A 21264-nucleotide genomic window follows, 5' to 3' on the forward strand; every position below is an offset into this window, starting at 1 on the left:
TTCCTTGAAAGCTAGGTCCTGAAGCTAAAAACTAGACTACGTGTGTTTGCAGTTCTACCTGCTCTAAAATTAGTCTAAGGTAAATAAATTTGCATCTGGAACCCAATTGGCTTTAATTGAGAGTCCTTCTAGAGAAAGGCAGAAGAGGAATGGGTCCTTCTGATCTGCATGTCATCAAAGGGTAGAGGGTTATCTGCAGTTTGTCTGTTACTTCAAAAAAATAGCAGGAAAAGTTTTTATAGCTTTTTGTCTGCAGCCAGATCCATTGTGACAGTTACTAAATAATACATGGGGGTTTATGTATTTTTTTAAATTTTTTTTAAGAAGTCCACGTTCTTTCATGTGTTAGCCAGTTGCACTCCTATATGCCAAGATCAAAAGCTGTTGTTGAAAATCTCCTGTCTCTTTCCCATATAGGAGTTGGTCTCATGGAGCTTGTCATGGAGCCTGATATGTGCTGTGGGGAAGAAGCAGCTGCAGCAGTCAGAGAGCTTCAGCTCATTCTGCAAACACTTGGGAGCAGCCAGGCAGTCATGGCAGGTACAGAGGGGAGAAAGGCATGTTGCCTTGTCACCAGTAATTTTCTGCATTTGCAGGAGTTTTGCACCTTTTGGTTATTTTGCTCTGTGATTGCTTATAATGCATAGGCCTTTCGAACTGTTGTTTTTACATTCCTCAGTCTGTCCTAATGTCTGCCATGCTTATAGGCCTGCCTTTGTCTGCAGAGCTTTTGCCATGCTAGGTGTTACATTTCCTCACACAATAATTTTACAGAATAAAGCCAGGCAGGAAGAAATGTCCCCAGGGCTCGTGTGGTGCTTCTCCCCATCTCTGTTTTGCTTGCCATAGCACTGCAGCACAATCTGTAACAAGGATTAATTATAGGGTATGGAAGGGACAAAGGGATAGAGTAGTGGGAGCATGGATCATCTTCCAAGTGTCAGGTCTCAGATAGTCATAAAATTGATGTAGGCAGTATACTTGCACTGGTCATGGATGAGATGGAGTAAATAACAGCACGTATAGAAATGGTTGCTGGGGTTAATTTTAGCCAAGATGACCTATCTTTCTGAGACCATTTCCTCTTGCAGGAAATGTTGCTTCTGGCACCAGCTCTTTCTGTAATTTTAAGGCACAAATTTTCACAATAGGTGACGTGCAGAAGCATAGCCTGATTCAGCCTCCTAACTGGTGATTCTGTTTCATTTATTGTAAGATTCTGTTAATGCCATTTTTCCTCAGTCTTAATGTTACCAAACTTTACAACCAGCCTATGATTACAAGTAGTGTATAGCGGACATCCACTTAAGAATTTAAAAGTGGTTTCAGGAATTTGTCCCCTCCACACATATCCACAATTAGCAGCTGCTTATTAAAGTTCACAGTGTAAGCTGTATTTTTGCCTCTGACAGTTGGCCTCACTGTCTGGCAACAAATTCAGTCCATTGGACAAGTGGATGTCTTCTGGAAAACTGAGTCAGAGTGGTCCATGCATCACATAATAAATGGGATACATCAGTAGCCAACATTTATTGGAACTTTAATGTAGTGGGAAATAATAATAGCTAGACATTATGTATTTCTCTGGATCTTTTCTCATACAAATAGATATTTGTCAAATAAAGCACATTTGTCAGTATTAAACAGCCAGTTTGGATGCATCTTCAAGGGCCTTCATGGCCATACACATAGACAGTCATTTTCACTACTGAATTTGGCCCTAAGATTGCTATCAGAATTGCATGGTGGTATCTTTTATTGCAGGGAGATTTCTGACTTTAGATGATGTACTGGTTTGAAAAGCAAAACCAGTGAGACTTCAAGTCAGTAATGCAATTTTTAATAGGGAAAAGAAAAAGGAAAAATAAAATACATGCAATAATACAAAATAAAACCACTGAGAGAGTCAGAATACAACCTGATACCCTGTCAGTCAGGGTGCTGGTGCAGTCTGATTAAATGGTGGCTACAGTCCTCCTGGATTACAGATGAGGTTCAGTTGAAGCAGTGGTATTGTAGAAGGTGCAGTTTTCCTCCAAAGGGTCCAGCGATGATGTGGAAAAATAAAAGCCTGGTTCTTCCTCTGGAATCCAGCAGAGAAAGGCTGCTTTTGGCATTCTAAACCTCAGTTTTTATCTAGGTAGGAAAGGCTTGGCTCGTCCTCCTGGCTGGAGCATCTCCCAATGGGATGATGTAATCTTATCAGTTATACAGTAGGACTTAATGGCCCATCAACAGAAGGTACTTCCCATAGAGATAAGAATGATCACCCTTCTCAATTGTACAGTAGGACTCAATGGCCCATCAACAGAAGACATTTCCCACGAGATAAGGATGATCACCCTTATCAGATGGTAATAGAATATATATCTTGTATTGTAAACCAGGACAGATGAGAATCCCAGTATTGGATTTTTCTTCCAGGACAGTTAGCTATTAAAGTGTTTGAATTTTTTTTTCTTTCTAAGTGAAGGTTTTAGGGGCTTTACTATGTATAGTGAAGACATGTGCCCAGTTTTATCAGATGTTATTTCATTAACAACAAACAGATGAAAAGATGCTTTTATTGTAAAGTGAAAGAAAAGTAAGCTGGGCTTAAAGAAAAAAAGCCCTTTTTTGTTTGTTTGTTTTTCTTTTTGGAACTTTTGCAGCCTGGATCTTTTGCTTATGCCTGATTAAATTAATTGTCTGGTCAAACTGACACCTACATCCAAGTAGAAACAGGTTACATCTCAAATGAAGCAAGGGCAGGAAAAGACTACTCCTCATTTGGAACAAGTACAAATTTCACCCCAAAGAGGGATCAGTATGCAAAAGAGTTCCCTTGAAAGAGATGTTGGCTCATTCCAGAATCTTTGTCTCATTTGCATGTCCAGCAAGACTCTGTGAAGACAGAGGAAATTAGTGTGCTGTCATCCAGCCTGCTTTTATGAAGTGTACCAAGGCCTCACCAGTCTATTTAAATCTCTTGATCTGAATGGGTTCTGAAGACATAGTGTCTCCACAGTTTTAACTCTGAGCTATTTTGCACTCTCATTTATAATTCTGTAATATTATAATGCATCCAATCAGTAGGCATTTGTTTCTTTTTGTCTGTATTTAAAATTTTAAAAAACAAGAATTTAAAAAACCACAGGGAAAGGCTATAGATATTCACTGTGTAATATGGGGAAAAGAATGTTTCTTAACATACCAGGATGAAATACAACCTTTCCTATTTGTGTATTCCCAGCAGCTGGTAACTGTGGCAAGCCTTTTCTTGGAAGAGATATCTTTAGAGGGACAATACTCAGAAAGATGCAATTATGATTTCCTTGTGGTTGAGTCATTAAATTTTTTCTAAGGACATCAGTCCATTTTGGACTGAGAGAGCATTATACTTTTATATAAAACTTTGTACTGTTTTTGGCAGCCAGGGACATTTCGGGGGGTAAGATGGCAATTTTCTGCAGGAGAGGAAAAAATTGCAAAAAAAAAATCCACTGCTTCTCACATTTTGTCCTTGAGCTGTAAATTTCCAAGAACACCTAAGTAAATCTGCTCAACATGACCTTAAGTTCTTGTGTTTCATGCTAGGATAACATATATCCATCGAATTGTAATTCCAAAAGGTATTTTGTGCTGCTTTGCGAGGAATGGAAGCTCAAAATCCACTACTTTGCTTGTCTAATTCTGCCCATTTTTTAAGTGTTGTGAATCAGAAGCTCATTTTACTGTATTGGCTTAGAGGATCTGTGCTGCACTGCAACATGCAGTTTTCCAAGAGGAATTATGAGCAGTAATTTAAAACTATTTTGAATGATTAAAGGCAGTGCCTTGAGATGGAATCACAAACAGAAAGCTATGATGAATTGGTTGTTAGTCCTTTCTGAACATAGAGAACTCTGCTATTAAGGTTCTGCACATATCATGCAGTTTATTAATACATGGCAAGGTTTTTAACTCTAATGTACAGGGCAGACTGTTCTGTTAATGAAACTTCATTTTACAGAGGGTCAGCTGAGAGTGGATGCCAATGTTTCTGTGCATCACCCTGGAGAACCTTATGGAGTAAGGACTGAAGTGAAGAATATCAATAGCATACGATTTCTGGCAAAAGCAGTAGGTAAACGGTTGTTGCTTCATTACAAGAGCATTGTAGGTATTTTCTGTGGTCTGAAATGAAATGTATCAGGCTCCTGAGTGCAGTAATTTGCCTTAATTCCCTGACAAGCTTCACCTGGGTGTGTATTCCATGTGCCTTACCTGTGGGTACAGGAGTCCCATTTAGGCTCAGGCTGGGGCCTTCAGACTTTGCCTGGGTGGCTTTGTCACAGGTATGCTGGTTTGGAGTCGTCTCCTGAAGGAACTTGGACCTGTTCTGTAGTGTTGTTCTCAGTTCTGTCTCAGGACATAGCTCCTTCTGCTTCTCCCTGAGCTCCCTGAATGTGAGCTGGTCTCAGCTCATCCCCTCACTTCAACAGAGGACTTTGTTGGTAGCACCTGCCCCTTCCCACACTGTTCAAACTAGTGGACTGCATCAGACCATCAGGCATGGCCTGGGCCCTGGTCACCCGTCACTCCTGGCTTTTATCCCTCTTTATGGAGCAGTCCCACTCTTGCTGCTCCCTGACAGAATAAATCTTAGTATGGGATACTCTGGGAAGAGCAGGCATGTTAATCTGCAGGTTTTTTTCAGTAAAACCTCTCTGTGCAAGAATGAAGCAGGTGGTTCAGTGCCTAGCAGTGCAATGGTAGCAGTGGTTTTGTGTCCTCCAGTGGAAATGATTGCTTTCCACTGAGTATGGTGTGTGGTGTGTGTGAAATTCAGATGCAGTTTGGGTATGAGGGAAAAAAAAACCCTGATTGTTACATCTCCAAAAGAAAATTGAGCTGGGTGATTGCAAGGTCACCGTGAATATACATGACTTAACTTCAGTGCCTGGGAGAAAATTATTTCCATTTAAAGGAAGCGAAAGCAGATGAGAAAAACACACAAAGAAAGAAACAGTGCTGGAGAGAGAGACGGCAACTGATAATTCTGCCCATAACTACTGCTGTTGATTTCATTAAGTTTAAAACAACTAAGCCTTCCATTATAGCATAGAAATGAAAAATGAAATAGTGGAGTACACTAAAGCTAATAAAGTGTAGTCTAACAAGCTTACTCTTTTTTTTCTTTTTTTACTGTCAGACTATGAAATACAGAGGCAAATTAAAGAACTTGGAAATGGAGGGACAATTTTGAATGAAACAAGAGCCTTTGATTCCAAGCTTGGGTGAGTTTTTGTTTTGGAGGAACATAGGAATAGCTGCTTTAGAGTGCCCACATATACCTTGTGACATGATCAGGAGCTGTAATACAGTGTTGTTCAACTTGTGTCTTCTAAAGCTAATGTTCACAAATATAGTCTCCTGACAGGGAGTAATTTAAAGCTGAGGCTTTTTCACAACAGACTGTGTGCTGCATCAAGCAGTATCTGTGAAAATGACTGCCCTCTTACATGCATTTATTCTTTGAAGTGGTTTTAAGAGGCTCTCCTAATCTTCATGAGGCAGAGGTTTTGCCATAAAACTAATTCTGTGGTGTATCTCTTACCACATCTTGTTTTGTTTTTATTTCAGGTGCACAGTACCAATGAGAGACAAAGAAGGAAAACAGGATTATCGGTATTTCTTTAATAGACTTAATATTTCATGAACTGAGAATTTATTAAATTTCTGAAATGTAGCCACTGTAATAAGGATGTAAAGCTAGTCAGTACAGTGAGTGTGTGTTGGAAGTTTATCTTCCACAAAGTGCAGAGACCTATCACAATCATTGCTAGTCTGACCAGTTTGGATCTGGATTTGTGTCTCATTTCTGGTAACACCCCTGGACTTTTTCCAAAGACTAGGCTGGGAGTACTTCAGCTTAAAGTGGGAAAGTTGAAGATTTACTGTATGGCAAATATAAGTGTATTCTTAAGAATGCCTGACATAAAACATCAGAATATTCTGAGTTCAGCATTGCACCTGCTTTAAGTAAATACAGAGGGAAACGATTTTCAGCTACCAGGCCCTGCCTCTCCATTTAGATTCGGTGATCACAGATCACGAACACTGTTTGAAAATCCCAGCTGCTATTGAAAGATGTCAGCATTTCATGGGCAGATTTCTACCTTGAAGCTCTTTATAGACATAATGAAGGTGTTGCCTTGCTAAGTGCCTTCCATAAGTGTGAGATGACAATCACTAAACCAAAAAGTCCCCCAGGAAGGATTTAGCTGTAGGGCTGAGGGACAAGGCATGAGTCCTGTTGGAAAGTACTGCTGCTAAGAGCAAGTTCTGAGGCAATACTGCTAGCCAGCAGCACAGCTGACAAATCCAAAACACTAACAGAGTCAAAATACAATCTGATATCCCATCAGTCAGGAGGTTGGTAGCAGTCTGATTAAATGGTGGCTGCAGTCCTCCTGGAGTGACGGATGTGGTTCTGTTGAAGCAGTGGTCCTGTAGAAGGGTGGAGTTTTCCTCCAGAGTTCCAGTGATGATGTTGAAAGGTCTTGTTTTCCTCTGGAATCCAGTGGAAAAAAGGCTGCCTTGGTGTTCCAAATCTCAGTTTTTATCTAGGTAGGAAAGGCTCGGCTCCTCCCTCTGGCTGGAGCATCTCCCAATGGGATGATGTAATTTTATCAGTCATGCAGTGGAACTTGATGGTCCATTAAAAGACAGTATCTTCCTGGAGGAGGGATGGGTTGTGGAAAAGATAAAGATGACTCCCCCACCTGGTTTTAACAGATGGCCCATTAGCAGAGAATATCTCCCACGGAGATAAGGATCACTGCCCCACCTGGTTTCAACAGATGGAATACATACTTTTGGATACATCTTGCATTGCAACCTAAGACAGCATCCCAGAGAGCTTGCTGTCGCTCCCAGAGTTAATTTTCCAGCAGAAGTCTTGCAGTGCTGCAGAACTTCCAGAGCCTCTTAGCTTTGTCAGCTCTGTGTTCCTGTTAGATCTTATGTTCTACCATTGATCTTGCTACAGCAGAGCAACAATTTTAAAAATTATCCGCAAACTTGGAATTTAAATCTGCTTTTCAGATTATATTTTTGTAGAAATGTAGCAGTGATCATTTTGTGAATTCCTTCTTGTAGTAGGGGGAGGCATGAGGCTTATTTTAAAAGACTAACTTGAAAAAAATGCAAACGAAGATTCATTAAAACCTAGACAAAACCGATGAGTCTAAGATATTTTTTAAAAACACCATAAAGATTATTACTAGTACTAAGATTATGAACGCTGTTGAACTGTAAAGTATGATTTTTTAGGGCTTTTTGTAACTTAGTGGTGTGCATTATACATTAACATTAAAATCTATGTTTAGGCAGATTTTAAATAGAAGTCATTATAGCTCAATGCCCTTTATTCTAGTGGTTTTCAACCCCACATTTTATCATGTAAGAGTGAAGTTTCTGCTTCAGTCACAGTTATTTGAGTCATTTGAATTGGCCTTCTCTTTTAGGGTGCCTTTTGTTCTGTGATAGCACCCTGCTGAGCACAGTAACTTTGCTTTTAGCACAGTATGAGATTTCATCAAGATTTTTGCGGTTTTGCTGGAAACGGTTACAACCTGCCCAGATCATTCCTGGTAATTGGCTGTCAATCCAAGTTCTTTCCTGCCAGCCCAGTCCCATTTTTGTCCAGGTCTGTAATTCATGCTTGATGCCAAAAAGAGTGGGCTGTTTCCATATCTTTTACTAGTGATATTGGGACCTCTTATTATTATTTTTGGAGCAGAAGTGTTTGAATTATGTATTATGAACTCTTTAACAATTGGTGGAAAATTCCTGAAGAAAAAAACATAGAGGCTTTGCAAGTTTGGGGCCTGATTTCTTTCTACTTACCAGTGATGTACCAAGTCATTAATTTTTAATATTTTGTTTAGTTGAAAGGGTGATAGAACTTTCAGGGAAGTACAAACTTGTGATATAAAATTGTTGTTTAGCTTCTGAGTAAAAATAATGATAAAGGAGTTTTTCTTCATTTTTACTAGGTTTATGCCAGAGCCAAACCTTCCCCCATTGATTCTGTATGATGCAAAATCTTTGCCAGCTAATATGAACCATCAGCAAGTGATAAATATTGATTGGATTCATGAGAGACTTCCTGACCTCCCCAGTGTGAAGAGAGAAAAGCTTGTTGAACAGTATGGGATTCTTCCTGAACACAGCTTCACCTTATTGGTAGGTCTATAGATCAAGTGCTAAAATAAGCCTAGAAACTTCAAAGTTGCACAGTTCTTGAAAAGATTTACAGATGTCATATTAACCAGCTGTCAGTCCTTAAAAATATTCTAACTCTGAAGTGTCCAATGTATACTTCTTACCATGGAGCCATACACACAGAATGGCACAAAAAAAAAAAAAAAAAGAACCAGACACAGTGTGCCAAGAAGTGTTTCTCACACAAAATGCAGTCAAGTAACTGGTACTTAATATTGATCCTATCTGTCTAGACATTGATGCACCCCTGACTGACTGCAGCAAATGTGCAGCTTCTGGATACAGACCCTTGTCTGCAAGTGTCTGCTCTTCAGCTCTGGGCCTGCTGCAAGGCTGGGCACATTGACCATATTTAATGAACACAAATCAAAATCTAAAGTCTAAATCTTTCAGCTTCATGTGCTCCTTGACCTACCTTCCACATTATTGGAAACGCTTCCACATTACTGGAAACACTCCTTCCTCCCAGATTTATTCCTAGGGAAATATACCAAATGGTTGCACAGTATGAACTTTGACCTCATAGTAAGTTTATCAGGGATAGGTTCAGAAGAGGGGATGAGAAGGGAAACAATGTGGCAAATACAGCTATAAATAAGGAAGTGAGAGCAAAATCTCATAGCTCCCAAAATTATTCTAGAGGAATATCATCTTCTTAAATACAAGCTGTCATCTCTTTTTGCCAGTGGTAGCTCTGGGGAGGAAGTTGGTATACTCATCCTGGATTAGATATTTCACATACCCAGCTAAGCTAGGAGAATGTCTTTCTTTGGTTACCACTATCATCAGTGGAGACAGAAGGAAAAAGACTTTTTCAGAGTGAGATTCAGAGCAGAACTGTAAGTACTTTAAAGGAGAGAGCAGTGCACATAACTACTTCATATCCCTTCTTTGTATGTCTGTAATTAAATACACTTGTACAGAGGCTGCTTCTACAGGAAGAAAATGATTCTGTGTTCTGAGGAAAGCTGTTGCGAAAACTGCTTTTGTGCTGCTGTGCCATTTTAGTAAGTTGCAGACTCTTTGGAGGGCAGGTGAGTCATAATTCTTATCAAAGTCACAAGACTGCAGTCATACTATTGAGAGGTGTCAGCAGTTTCTTACCTTTCTATTTAATTGTATAAGCTGCAAAATATGATTTTGTGGCCAGTATTCCTGTCCATGCATGCATTTTTTCACATATTTCTAGCATATTAAAATAAACTAGAGTAGAAAGGGTAGATAGATCCTGCATCCTTTTTTTTCTGAATTTTTCTATTTCTTCCCCTCTTTAGTTGGTCCTGCCAGATGCTACATACTACAGCTGCTTGCTCATTTTTCAAGCCAGTAGTACAGGGAGATTAGGAGAAGCAAAAGTAAGGCTCGTGATTTAAGAGAAAGAGTAGGGGAAAACTTAAAAATTATGCAAATACAATCACTCACCACTCTCACAAGAAGACTGATGTGGTGCCAGTCTGCAGCTAGTGACTCTGACTGCATCCTCCAAAATGCCCTTCCCTTGTTTTTTCTTGTTGAGCAGGTCATGGAATATAACCAGTTTGTGTTGTCTGCACTTGGCTTTGTGTTCATTCTTGGCCTATTTGCTATGGGGGACAGAGCGGAGAAAGAAAGTGCTATTCAGCAGTAGCCAAAACACCTTTGTGTTGTCAGTGTTGTTGTGGTCACAAATCCAAACCACAGCACCCTCTTTAGAACACAAACTCCATGGCAGTCCCACCCAGGGCACCCACTCCTTTCACTTGGCATCAGCCCACCTTTTGTGCATATCAAGTTGCTGGTATGGATGGCTTGTGTCATCTCTGCCAACTAGCCCTATATATTTGCCATTTGCCTCATCAACTTCACTTTCTCTCAGCTGTTCTCTAAAATCCTTTATTGCCTTTGCCCTTTTTTTTTTTTTTTGCAACATGTAAGACAATTAATGAGTTCCAAGCTGAAATTTGGGATTCAGGTTGTAATAAGCTAATTCATTCATTTGAATGCATAAAGTGAGCATGTTCTTCGTTGTGGGTCTCCTTTTATTGTGCATTAGAATGTCAGCCTGCCCACTCCCCACCAGAGCTGCTTGCCTGTGCACTGGGACACCTGTTAATCTAATTCATCGGGAAGCGCCATATCTGTCACTGCATTCAGCTTGCATCAGAAGATGCACATGATTGCTGATAAGGCCAGAGGGCCAAATGCACACTTCTAATGAGAATTTTTTCAGGTTAGAGTGCCCAGGAGCACTCATTAAATAAATGGCAGTTGTAGAGGAATGGCTCTAAAATGCAAAGGCTGTTCTGTACCAATTTGATAGAGAAAGCATTTTGTGCCAAAGTTACAATCAAACATATGTACTTCCAGTATGCAGGTTAGCTTCTGAGCTTGTTTCCAGAGCTTTGTCCCCATACATAGAAGCTGCCTGTACATATTGTGGTGTTGAGAAACTGAGATTCCTCCTTTGCCTAATTTCAGAATATACTGAAAGGGAAGAAGTACCCTATTAATATCTTCATATCTGAAATGCCTTAGGTGTAAACAGCTTCATTTTTTGGCAGTTTCATATAAATTACATAAATAAATGATGTTTCTGATTTTTCTTCATGCATAACTATTCTTACTCATAAGTATATAATTCTTTGAGCCATGTAGATTCCATGGTATTTGAGTACTCAATTTCTTAATGAAATTTTTGCTTTGCTCTGTAAACTGGTAAGCTGGCAAATACATCAGTCAAGAAGGATCTCCAATAACTTTGCCAATTATGGTATTACAGTATTTTCATCTTGCTAGCTATTGAGTAAGGAAATAAGATATATTGACATAGACATTAATGTATTAACATAAAGATTAATGTATTAATGTGTTAATGCAACACTTCATTTTCAAAATGCATGCTGAGTCCAGAGTGGTCCAACCAAAAAACATAGTACAGCATGATAAAAACCAGTTTGATGACTTTCTTTGTCCTGTGAATTCCAAGTCTTCCTGTGCATCTACTGCTCCTCTGCTTACTCAGATAAAAGTGGCTGTTCCATTTTGGCTGTTTGCCCTGGTGACATTGATGACTCCTTCAAACGGTCAAAAGTGGGTTGCTGGAGAAATTTGTTTGTCCATTTTGTTTTATGCCATGCCATTTTCATATATGTTAGTGTGCAGGTGAACTTATGCTAATTTTTAGAATACAATTAATTTCACAAAAAGCTTTAGGAAAAAGTTTGATCTTTCTTTGACTGATCTGCTTGTCTACTGTATGTTCTGGGTATTTTCCCCCTGACAGTCTTGTATAATTTTGCAGCAGTTGTTACCTCATAGTTGGTTATTGTAGGAGATGTGATAGTGAAAATGGGAATAACAGAGCAGCAAATTACATTTTATTTGTGAACACTGAAACAGTTTTCTTCTTTAGTTCTTTGGGAAACATTACTGGTCTTTAAAAGAATAAGTTTGTATTACAGTCCCCATGTCCCTAAAGATTGTATTCTGTAAAATAAAGTATTGTTTTAAACTTGTTTAAAAGGTACCTGAAATCACTACACCACTTGGGTTTTTTGCATCTCAGTGCTATGAAATGAGCCATGTTTAAGAAAGAAATTTGCATCTGATTGAAATATTGGTTTGTCAGGTTTCATGCCAGTGAGACTCGCATGAATGAATTACAGCATATTTGGTGTGTAATGGGAACATGGAGTGGCCTGCATCACAAACATGATGCTACTATTCCAGATTTCTGGTTTTCTTTCAGTGAAGATTAGAGTGGAGTATTCAGAATGAAGAGAGAACAGGCAGTCAGCATTCCTGTAAATTTGGCATGTTGGAGTGTGTATTGGTTTTCAGCTCAGGTTTGCCACAAGGGACAGATCTGTGGGGTGTGTTGGTAGTTGGAGTGAATTTGGCAGGAAGAAAGCTAACCAAAATATAAAGCTGTACTGATTTGAAAAGCAAAACCAGTGAGACTTCAAGTCAGTAATACAATTTTTAATAGGAAAGAGAAAAAGGAGAAAAACAAAATACATGCAATAATAAAAATAAAACCACTGACAGAGTCAGAATACAACCTGTTACTCTGTCAGTCAGGGTGTTGGTGCAGTTTTCCTCCAAAGGGTCCAGCAATGATGTGGAAAAAGCCTGGTTCTTCCTCTAGAATCCAGTGGAAAAAGGCTGCCTTTGGCTTTCTAAACCTCAGTTTTTATCTAGGTAGGAAAGGCTTGGCTCCTCCTCCTGGCTGGAGCATCTCCCAATGGGATGATGTAATCTTATCAGTTATACAGTAGGACTGAATGGCCCATGAACAGAAGATACTTCCCACAGAGATAAGGATGATCACCCTTCTCAGATGGTAATAGAATATATATCTTGTATTGTAAACCAGGAAAAAGCAAATTAAAGTGAAGTAGTGCAGTATCTAGAAATTGAAGCTAATAAAGTTATGCCTACTTTTTTTTTTAATGACAAGAAAATAAGGAAAATGTTTCATTTCTGTCAGTCATTCTGATGTTTTGATACTCTGCCTTACTCATTTCAGTCTAGCATTATTGGGTTTTCCTTCTCTTTGGCTACAGAAAATGACAGTCACTTTAAAAAATCCGAAATGAAATGCAAGGGAATTTTGGGGAATGTGTCTGGTTATGTGTGCAGAAGTAGCGAGTATGGGGTTCAGAGACTTGGTAGCATATGTAATCTGTCTCCCTGAGTTTTCCTGGGCTTTTCTGCACTTGCTGCCTGGAATCATCTGATTAAAATGTGAAGGCTGTATATGCTTGTCCTTGATTTTTCAAAGGTTTGGCATCAAGATCAGAACTGTAACTCCAGCCATGCTGTAAGTATCCAGAAATCTGGATGTGCCCAATGCTGGGCGTACACACTGTGGCCCATGCATGACGGAAGTACTGGACATGCTGTTTCTGAGCTGTGTAGCTGTATTCAGACATGTGGCATCTGCAGGCCTTATTTGCCTGTGCATAATGTTGTAGATAGACCTACTCTGCCTGGAATGTTTGTAAAACCTGCAGCATGTGTAAAGAAGCCAGCATTCAGACATGCTCACTTTTCCTATCTAAATTGGACAGTCGTTGCTGTGTAAAGGAACCCTGTTGTAATAATGAGTGTTTGTTTGTGCTATTGAATCCTGAGGTGAATTAGAAAGAGTACAGTACTTGGCAATACATCATTGTAGGAATTCTGCTTAACACACACAATTCTTAATCTAGTTTACTGTGCTTCAGTAATCATGTCATTCCTTTACTGTTTTTTTTTAAAGTCAATTTTGTTCCTCTAGTCTATTTAGCCTTAGTTTTGCGTAATTTGATTAGAGAATAACTGCTAGTTAAATTAGAATGCTGGTGAATAAGAGAATTATGTCTATGTGTATTAGATAGGTAACTAGTGAGAGTTAGGAGGTTTACCTTGGTTCACAAAGGACCTCAGTGGTTTCCCAGGCTGAGAACTTTGTTTCTTTGGTCATGGTCTCATGGTGAAGGGGATGACTCTGATTTTTGTCAGTAAAACACAAGTTTTACAGCACAGATACTATTCTAGGTACATTTTGTTCTATTTCACAGAACAGAGATCAGTAGTTTGTAGTCTTCTCAAAAGTCATACATCATTATCAATGAAAAATGTGGTATCCAGAGCTTTTGGAAGTTTGTGTTGTGAAAGTTTGGATAAGGAAAGTCTAAAATTCTGTGTTGCTATGGCACTAAATGGCCTTTAAAAACAAGGACAAATTAGACTGTTTTGATAGGATGTGAGTGGAGAATTCAGGTTTTGGTTTTTGGTTACCCTACTCTCTTTTTGCTCATAATTGTTCAGGGATCTGGCTGCAGTCAGTATGTGCTGGAGAAATGTTTTTGCTGTGATGACTGTATACTTAGAGATAGCCAAGGAGCTATTTTAAGCTGTTTCCTCCTGACTTCTGAGAGCTGGCTTGTCCTCTTGTGTGTTTATGGCACATACTGCAGAAGTCCAGTGGCATGCTGGATTTGGATTCTTCCTTTAAAAGGTAGGAGCTGCCACTTCATACCTCTTCAGCCTTCAGTAAACCTAATGAGTTCTGTGCTGCATGTGTCCATCAATGCCTTGATGACAAACACCACAGCATTCAATAGACTGCGCAGCATCTGTTCTTCTAAAAACAATCTCAGACTTCACTTAGACTATAAATTGAATCTTCCACTGTCATATCTTCTGAGCTTTTAGTATGCTGTGTAAAAGCTTACCATACCTTATTGGAAAAAAATTGGAAGAATACTGCTTCTAACATATAACCTTTCCATATCACTGAAGGGTAAATGCAGGCTAAACTTACTAATTCAGTCCAAAATAAATAGAAGTGATTTAAAGATCAAGAGTGATGTAGCTGCAGACAATTTCAGGAAAAGGCTCTTCTTGGTATAAGGTAGCATAATAGCCTATGAGATGGCAGCATTGTATTTTCTAGCATTATACATAAAACACTTGCAAAGATGAGAAAGCTTCTGTCCAAATGCTAATTTTAGGGAGGAATTAAGAGAAAAATGATCACTCATTTGTTGGAAGTTCCACTGAAACAGACAGCTTGACAGATAAAGTGTATGTTCCTGTTCTAGGCATAAGATTGTTTGCTGTAATGTTAATAAAATTACTCTAAATTACTCCAAATACTCGTGACTTTGCAGTGAATTCATAGCTGAAGTTTACTTCAGGATTGATCATTTATATGCTGGGTGTAAGTGTATAATTAAATGTAACCTGTAACCTGTGTCACTTGCTCCAGGTGACCCTGCCTTGTCAGAGGGGTTGGACTAGATGATCTCCAGAGGTCCCTTCCAACCCTAACGATTCTGTAATTCTGTAATCATGTTTGCTCTCCAGTATCCCTTTGACATATTTAACTTTTCTTAAACAGCATGAAAATGGACTAGCAGAATTCTTTGAAAGTGTGGTAAAACAGACCCAAATGAAGCCAAAGAAGGTGATCGGCTGGATTCTAAATGACCTGCTCAGTTACTTGAAACAACATTCCCTTACAGTAAAGGAAAGGTAAGTCATCTTCACTGCTGCAGTGGTGAGAAAAGTGATCCTTTTTTCATGACTGGTACCGTGTCACTCCATTGCTCACAGCCGCTTTAGTTGCTACCTTTGAAGTCTGTTACTTCAGGCAGTCCTGCACAGGCCTTGGCTCTGTCCTGCTGAATGGAGTTAGACAAATACATGACAGAAAAGAGGATCATGTAGTTGAGAGTAGCAGTCAGTCTTCAGAGTGTGATGATGGTAAGGCCATTAGTACCAAACATGAGGAAAAATAGCTTGTCATACTGAACTGTGTGATCTTTAGGCAAGCCGCAGTAGCACAGATACATTGCACCACCTTATTCTCTGAGGTAACTCCTGCCCACTTTATCCCTAGCCCAGTCAGTTCTTTTCTCCTGGCTGACCTCTTGAACCTGCTAGAAAAAAAAGAAATTTCTTCTACAGCAGCAAAGCAGGTAAGTACCTTTTTGATTTTGCTGCACTCTGCATATGTGGTTGCTTACTTCAGTTGTGTAACAATTTTATAATCATTGTGTACCAGTACAATAGTTGCTTTAAAGGGAATTTCTTTACAGTGTTGATAAAGGACAACTGTATCTATAATATAAACACGTAATAGATGCAAATGCCTTATGTTTGTATATAATCCTAGAGATATATATGCATATTTACTTTTAGAAGAGGGCAAAAGCCAAATAGTAGACTTAAACAATCCGAACTAAATTCAAATAAATCCTGCTTCTGAACAGAGCGGACAGTAGATCTCAATTTCACTATTCCAGTCAGGCCTGTGTGAAAGGTCAGTGGGAGTTAATCCATGGCTTGCAGTTCAGATGAGAGTATCAGTTACTAGATTACTAGGGACAGTAAAGTCTATGTTCCCAAGCATTAGCACATGGGAGAGGATAGAATTCATCCAAGTGTAGTCACAAAAAGAGTTCTGTACTGGTGTACCTGAGTCAAAAGTGGCAGAGCTCTTGCCTTTTTTTTTTATCCTTGCTTCTTTAAACAATGCTATCATGAAACTGTCAAGCAAGTAAAACTGGTTTTGGGGTTTTTTTGTTCGGGTTTTTTTTTTTTCATCTTGCCTAGGACAGTCTGAAAAATCAGCTCTTGCTGTTTTGTATCTAAAATTGTAAACTGGTTATGATGTGAATAGTACTGCTGTGTTTTGTAGACAAAATTTAGAGGGTATTTTGTGATGGGCCATAATCAGTCATTCACCTTAAATTGCTGCGAGCTCATTTATATGGAATGATTTGTCTTTTCAGATTAATTATTATACTCTAAATAAGTGTATTAGGTGACTGTTTCAGTGTTTATCAGCAAAACTGTTAATGAACTGTGAATTAACTTCTTGGTTTGTTTTCCTTTTTTGGAGGTGTTTGTGGTTCTTAATTAAGTTGGTCTGTGTCTGTGGATAGCCAGCTGCTTAAGACAGGTGTCAAAAACAGGGATTTAAGTGCCTGGCTTCAGGCATGTGTGTTTGGAAATTTTGTATTGGAAAAGTAAAAGCTTCAAAAAGGAGATAGAGTATCAATAGGAAAAGCACTGGAATGCAAGAGCCGCTCTTTGCCTTGGGGTTGTGGCACACTCATCAGATTGGTGTTCGTGTTTGAAAAGGAAACTTCATAACTCCAGTCTGAAGTCTCTTCCTTGTGGAGGTAGGGACAGGGTACTAATGCTCTTCTATGGGATTTTCTGCTTTGTGATGTATTTGTGTGCCTGGCGCTTCTGACAGGTTGCAAAGTGTCAAGAATTTCAGAAATACACTTGAAGTTTAATTACTTCTTGTAATGCACGTGTTGTTCTCAGTGATGTGAAACTGGACTCAGAAATTACAGTTCCCCACACTGAGTGATGATGCTATCAAACTGCAGAAACTTTGCCACATTTAGAAAAGTAATTTGGTTGCCTGGATGTCAGAATAACAAATGTTTATAACAATTCTCAGCAGTAGGCAGAGACACTGAATGTCCTGAGGGCAGAAAGGGCTATATATACACACCAGCAGATGAATTGAAGCTCTCCAGGAGGGGAGCGTGATCTGCAGTGGCAGATACTACTCCAATAGGAAGGGATGGAAGGGTTCGATGGGGTGAGCACACAGACATGTGTACACATATGTGCTCACTGTGGGAAACTATTAACCACTTAAATTATTTAAAAGGCTTTGGTTTTGGGTCTGCTGTCTAAGGCAGATAAAAGCTGTGAGCACTGGCTGTACACACTGAGCATTGTGTGATGGGATGCAGTGCCAAGCTAAGGGCACTGTGTGCTCACATAAGTACCATGTAGGTAATTACAGAGCTCACTCCCAACTTACATTCAAACATAGCATCCCACTCCAGAGGTCTCTGAAGCAGTTCCAGGTTGGTGTGCCTGTGCAAAGGGGGGAGCAGCTTCCAGCTCCGCTGGAGTGCGGGGCTGTGGGTGAGCGTGTCCTGGATCAGACGGATACACAATGCCTGTGGCCCAGCCCAGAGGCGCCATTTTGAAGCCCACAGTACGAGGAGTCAGTGCTGCTCACCCAGGACTGAAACCAGTCCAGTGGGGAGTGTGCCTGAGATGGGGCCTTGCCCCTCAAGTTGCCAGGCTGGCAGCAGATCCATGTCTGGCAAAACAGACCTGCCTGTGAGTTATGGCATTATGGGAAGAGGCTGGTTCCTGGGCCAGGGAAGTGGAAATTTGTCCCTGCTGCCAAAAGCCATGCTGGAGCAACTCCATGTGGACACCCTTGTCACTGGTTCATGAGGGATTCATGCCCAGCAGGCCATGGAGCAGAGCATAGCCTGGGTTTTGCGGGATTCTGCAGTTGTGTAGGTCACCCACATAGGAATAACTTCAACAGACCTGCATGGCACTCCTGTTTTAAAGTAGATAGCAGGGAAATGACTACAGTACCCATATCTAGACAGAACTATCTGCTTTGACAATTATGACTACACCAAAGGCTTCTGTCACTGGAAAGGAGAGGTGCCCACATGACTTGCTGGAATGGTGCTGCCTGCTGTTTTCCTCCTGCCCTTGGTAGCAAATCCAATAGGGTTTCCAGTGGAAACATCCTCAGGCACAGCAGTTATCTGGCATGGTCACCAGTTGCAAAAATGTTTGATATGATGCCCATTACATAGACATGCAAGTCCTGATTAATGCTATGCCTGCATAGGTAGAGACCACAGAACATCACTGAAATCTGATCACGCTCAGGCAAGAATTGGTAGTAGAGGCTACTGAGATTTCACTAATGGAAATGAGGCCTGAGATTCATGTTTTGGCTGTGGAGACTTCAGAATTTGATCCTCCTGTGCTGGTACAGGCAGTTTGTGTAAATGAGTTGAAATAGTTTTTTAAAATGCTTTCTCTAGATTTGTACTCCTTGCCAAGTGGAGTGGATGCACATTTTTTAAAAGTGCATCTTTGAGAGGTCTTGGCCACATCTTTCTGCTTTTCCACACACCTGTAACAAGCAAGGGCCTTGAAAACATTATTGCTGTACTAAGTGGAGATGCTTATTACCCATTGGGAAGGGACACAGAATGCAGCTGTCAGAGAAAATCTGGTGCCTTCAAGGTTTCTAATGGGCAAGCTTTCCTCAGTGCCAGGAAATATTTGGCATAACAGGGAATCCAAGCTGGATCTCTGACTGACAAGCTGTCCTGCCTCTGGTCTAAGTCAGCCTGATGTACATCTTGCTTCTGGGTAACTCTGTCATGGTTGGCTGCATAGATTTTGCTTATTGCAGATCTCCTCTTCCTGCAGCCCATGGCATCCTGCTTGAATACATACCAGTCCTAAAAATCCCATCTGCCTTTTTCCAGGAGAGTGAAAAGGCTTATCCATTGCTCACTCTGATTTATGAAGTACTTTAGACTGTCTAGGGTGTTTTGCTAGAGGCTGTGCTGTGCCTGGTAAGGATAGGGCTTATTCTGGGGGGTGACACAGAGTATGGATGCCTTGGAAGGCTTCCAGGACAGAAACCTTCCTGCTTCATCCCTCAGGGAAGAAGCAGAAAGGCTGCCTGGAGTAGCAGTGAAGTGCAACAACAAAAAAAACCCACACACACACACACACACAAACAAAATACCCTCAAAAAACCATCACCACAAAAAAAAGGCAAACAGCTGCAGACAGGCTGAATCACTGTTGGCTATGATATATTTATTTATAGGGTTATTCTAGGTTGCACTGACATGAGAATTTTTAAATATCGTATTAGAAGGAAGATCATGTAGAAGACATATACAGCATTGATTTATTCAGTATGAAGATCTGAAAGCTTTACTTATAGCTGTTTTAACTCTGGATGCTAATCAGTAACTTCAATATTGTGATATGCCTTTGGCCCTCTCTCAAGGAAAAATTAAGATGTAGCTGCCACAATACAGTCATGTGTCATGACTGTAGACGAAGACCTCTCACAAGGTCTCCAGAAGAGTTGGTAAGATCCCATAAAAAGCTTCAGACTGCCACTGGCAAACAAACATCCTCTTGCAGCGATTGTATGAATGCACAGTTCTTAAATACTTGCTGTGAATAGAGAACTCTTTAACCAAAGGTGTTTTGTACCTGAAAATTTGTCATGCTGAAGCAAATTACTGGAGTGGTTAAGATCCCATCCCATGTGCATCATTCTACCTGAGTTCTCTTGCTGCCCTGCAAATTATTTAACATGGAGTTTGAATGCCCCTCCTTGTCTTCCCATCCCAGCCTCTTCTTCATCCTACTGGGAATATTTAATACTGAAATTTTGACATGATATTCATTTCCATATTGGGACACAGCAATGGCCCAAACATAAAATTAGATCTTCAGCTCAGGATGGAGCACAATGAGCTGTTTTAAGAAAGGTTTCCTTAACCTCCTTCCACAGTCCTTAAATAAAAGCAAAGGGAATACAGAAAATGACTGCCCAAGGAAATTGTTTTTTTATAGATATTATCTCAAGTGTATTCCAGGACAATAGCCCTGCTGAAGAGTAGGAAAACACTAGAATCAACAGGCCTGGGTTTGTCCAGCAGTCCAGTACTTGGAGATGATGAGCAGGTGGGCTGGAGCTGCTGCATTCATTTTGTTTGGCACCATTTTTCTTCTGCTTTGTCATTCATGTCCTCATTACAGCCTGCTGGCGAGGACTGGCAATGGGATGAGTTACCTGGGTCATACAATAGTCAGCTACTTCAGTCAGTTCCCAGGCAGAGCCATTGCTCACGGAGATGCATTTCCTTGCTCTTCCCAGGCAGTTCTGTGAATGATAGGAGAAGAGCAGGAATACTGGCGGAGGAGCAGCCTTGCAGCCAACTCTGCTGTGGTGGCTCCTCTTGCAGCCAGGGAGCAGCAGCTCCAGGCATGAGGAACAGGGGGTTGTGCTCAGCAAACCCCTTTGGAGAGACCTCCGCACTATGGAAGTGGCCAGGGGCTGTACTATGGGCAGCGGCACAGCACCTGCTGTGAATGATTAACCTAGACTGGTGCAGGAAGGGCAATGCTTTGTCTCAGTACAGGTGGCAGAAAAGGATGAAGGTACAAAGGCTCTTTCAGAGAGGCACATGATTAAATCTTGGGCTTTTTCACATTTGGACAATCTACTCTTAGCGAAAATAGGGCTTCTTGGATCCATAACCAAAAGACTGCATGTAAACAATGTTGGTAAGCCAAGCCACTGACCTTTGCTGCTTTTACTGTGATTTTCAGGTGCTTGCAGAATTGTGGAAGGGAGAAGGGAAGACTCCCCTTGAAACTGTTAAAGAACAGAAACTTGAACTGTTACAAGATCAAAAAGAACTTGAACAGATCTGCCAGGCAGTGATTGATGGACAAGAAAATGAGGTGATTGTGATGGTACTGGGAACCTTCTGCATTGTGGCAGTCTGTGGCACCAAAAAGGGGTTGAAATAGCCTCTCTTTTTCCCTTTTGGTGGCATTTGAGCTCTAGAGTCAGAACAGTAAAGTTGCTGATAAGATATTATTAGGCTTTTCTTCTCCTTTCTTATTTTACTAAGTGGATTTTTTGAAACTGAA

At 40.3% G+C, this 21264-nt stretch overlaps 1 protein-coding gene across 2 annotated transcripts in view; it reads left to right on the top strand.

Annotated features, from left to right (window-relative positions):
* GATB (glutamyl-tRNA amidotransferase subunit B) overlaps nucleotides 1-21264 on the top strand; it is a 49734-nt gene that overhangs the window by 23584 nt on the left and 4886 nt on the right. The window contains exons 5-12 of one of the 2 annotated variants that reach the window (XM_062492910.1): nucleotides 418-540; nucleotides 3992-4105; nucleotides 5174-5258; nucleotides 5605-5649; nucleotides 8022-8211; nucleotides 15119-15252; nucleotides 15620-15698; nucleotides 20938-21072. In XM_062492910.1, the coding sequence (XP_062348894.1) occupies nucleotides 418-540; nucleotides 3992-4105; nucleotides 5174-5258; nucleotides 5605-5649; nucleotides 8022-8211; nucleotides 15119-15252; nucleotides 15620-15698; nucleotides 20938-21072 (905 nt within the window). The remainder of the gene's footprint in view (nucleotides 1-417; nucleotides 541-3991; nucleotides 4106-5173; nucleotides 5259-5604; nucleotides 5650-8021; nucleotides 8212-15118; nucleotides 15253-15619; nucleotides 15699-20937; nucleotides 21073-21264) is intronic. The other variant, XM_062492911.1, reaches the window with a different exon arrangement.

The sequence above is a fragment of the Cinclus cinclus genome, chromosome 5 (genome assembly GCF_963662255.1).
Source record: "Cinclus cinclus chromosome 5, bCinCin1.1, whole genome shotgun sequence".
In the NCBI taxonomy this organism is placed as follows: Eukaryota; Metazoa; Chordata; class Aves; order Passeriformes; family Cinclidae; genus Cinclus; species Cinclus cinclus.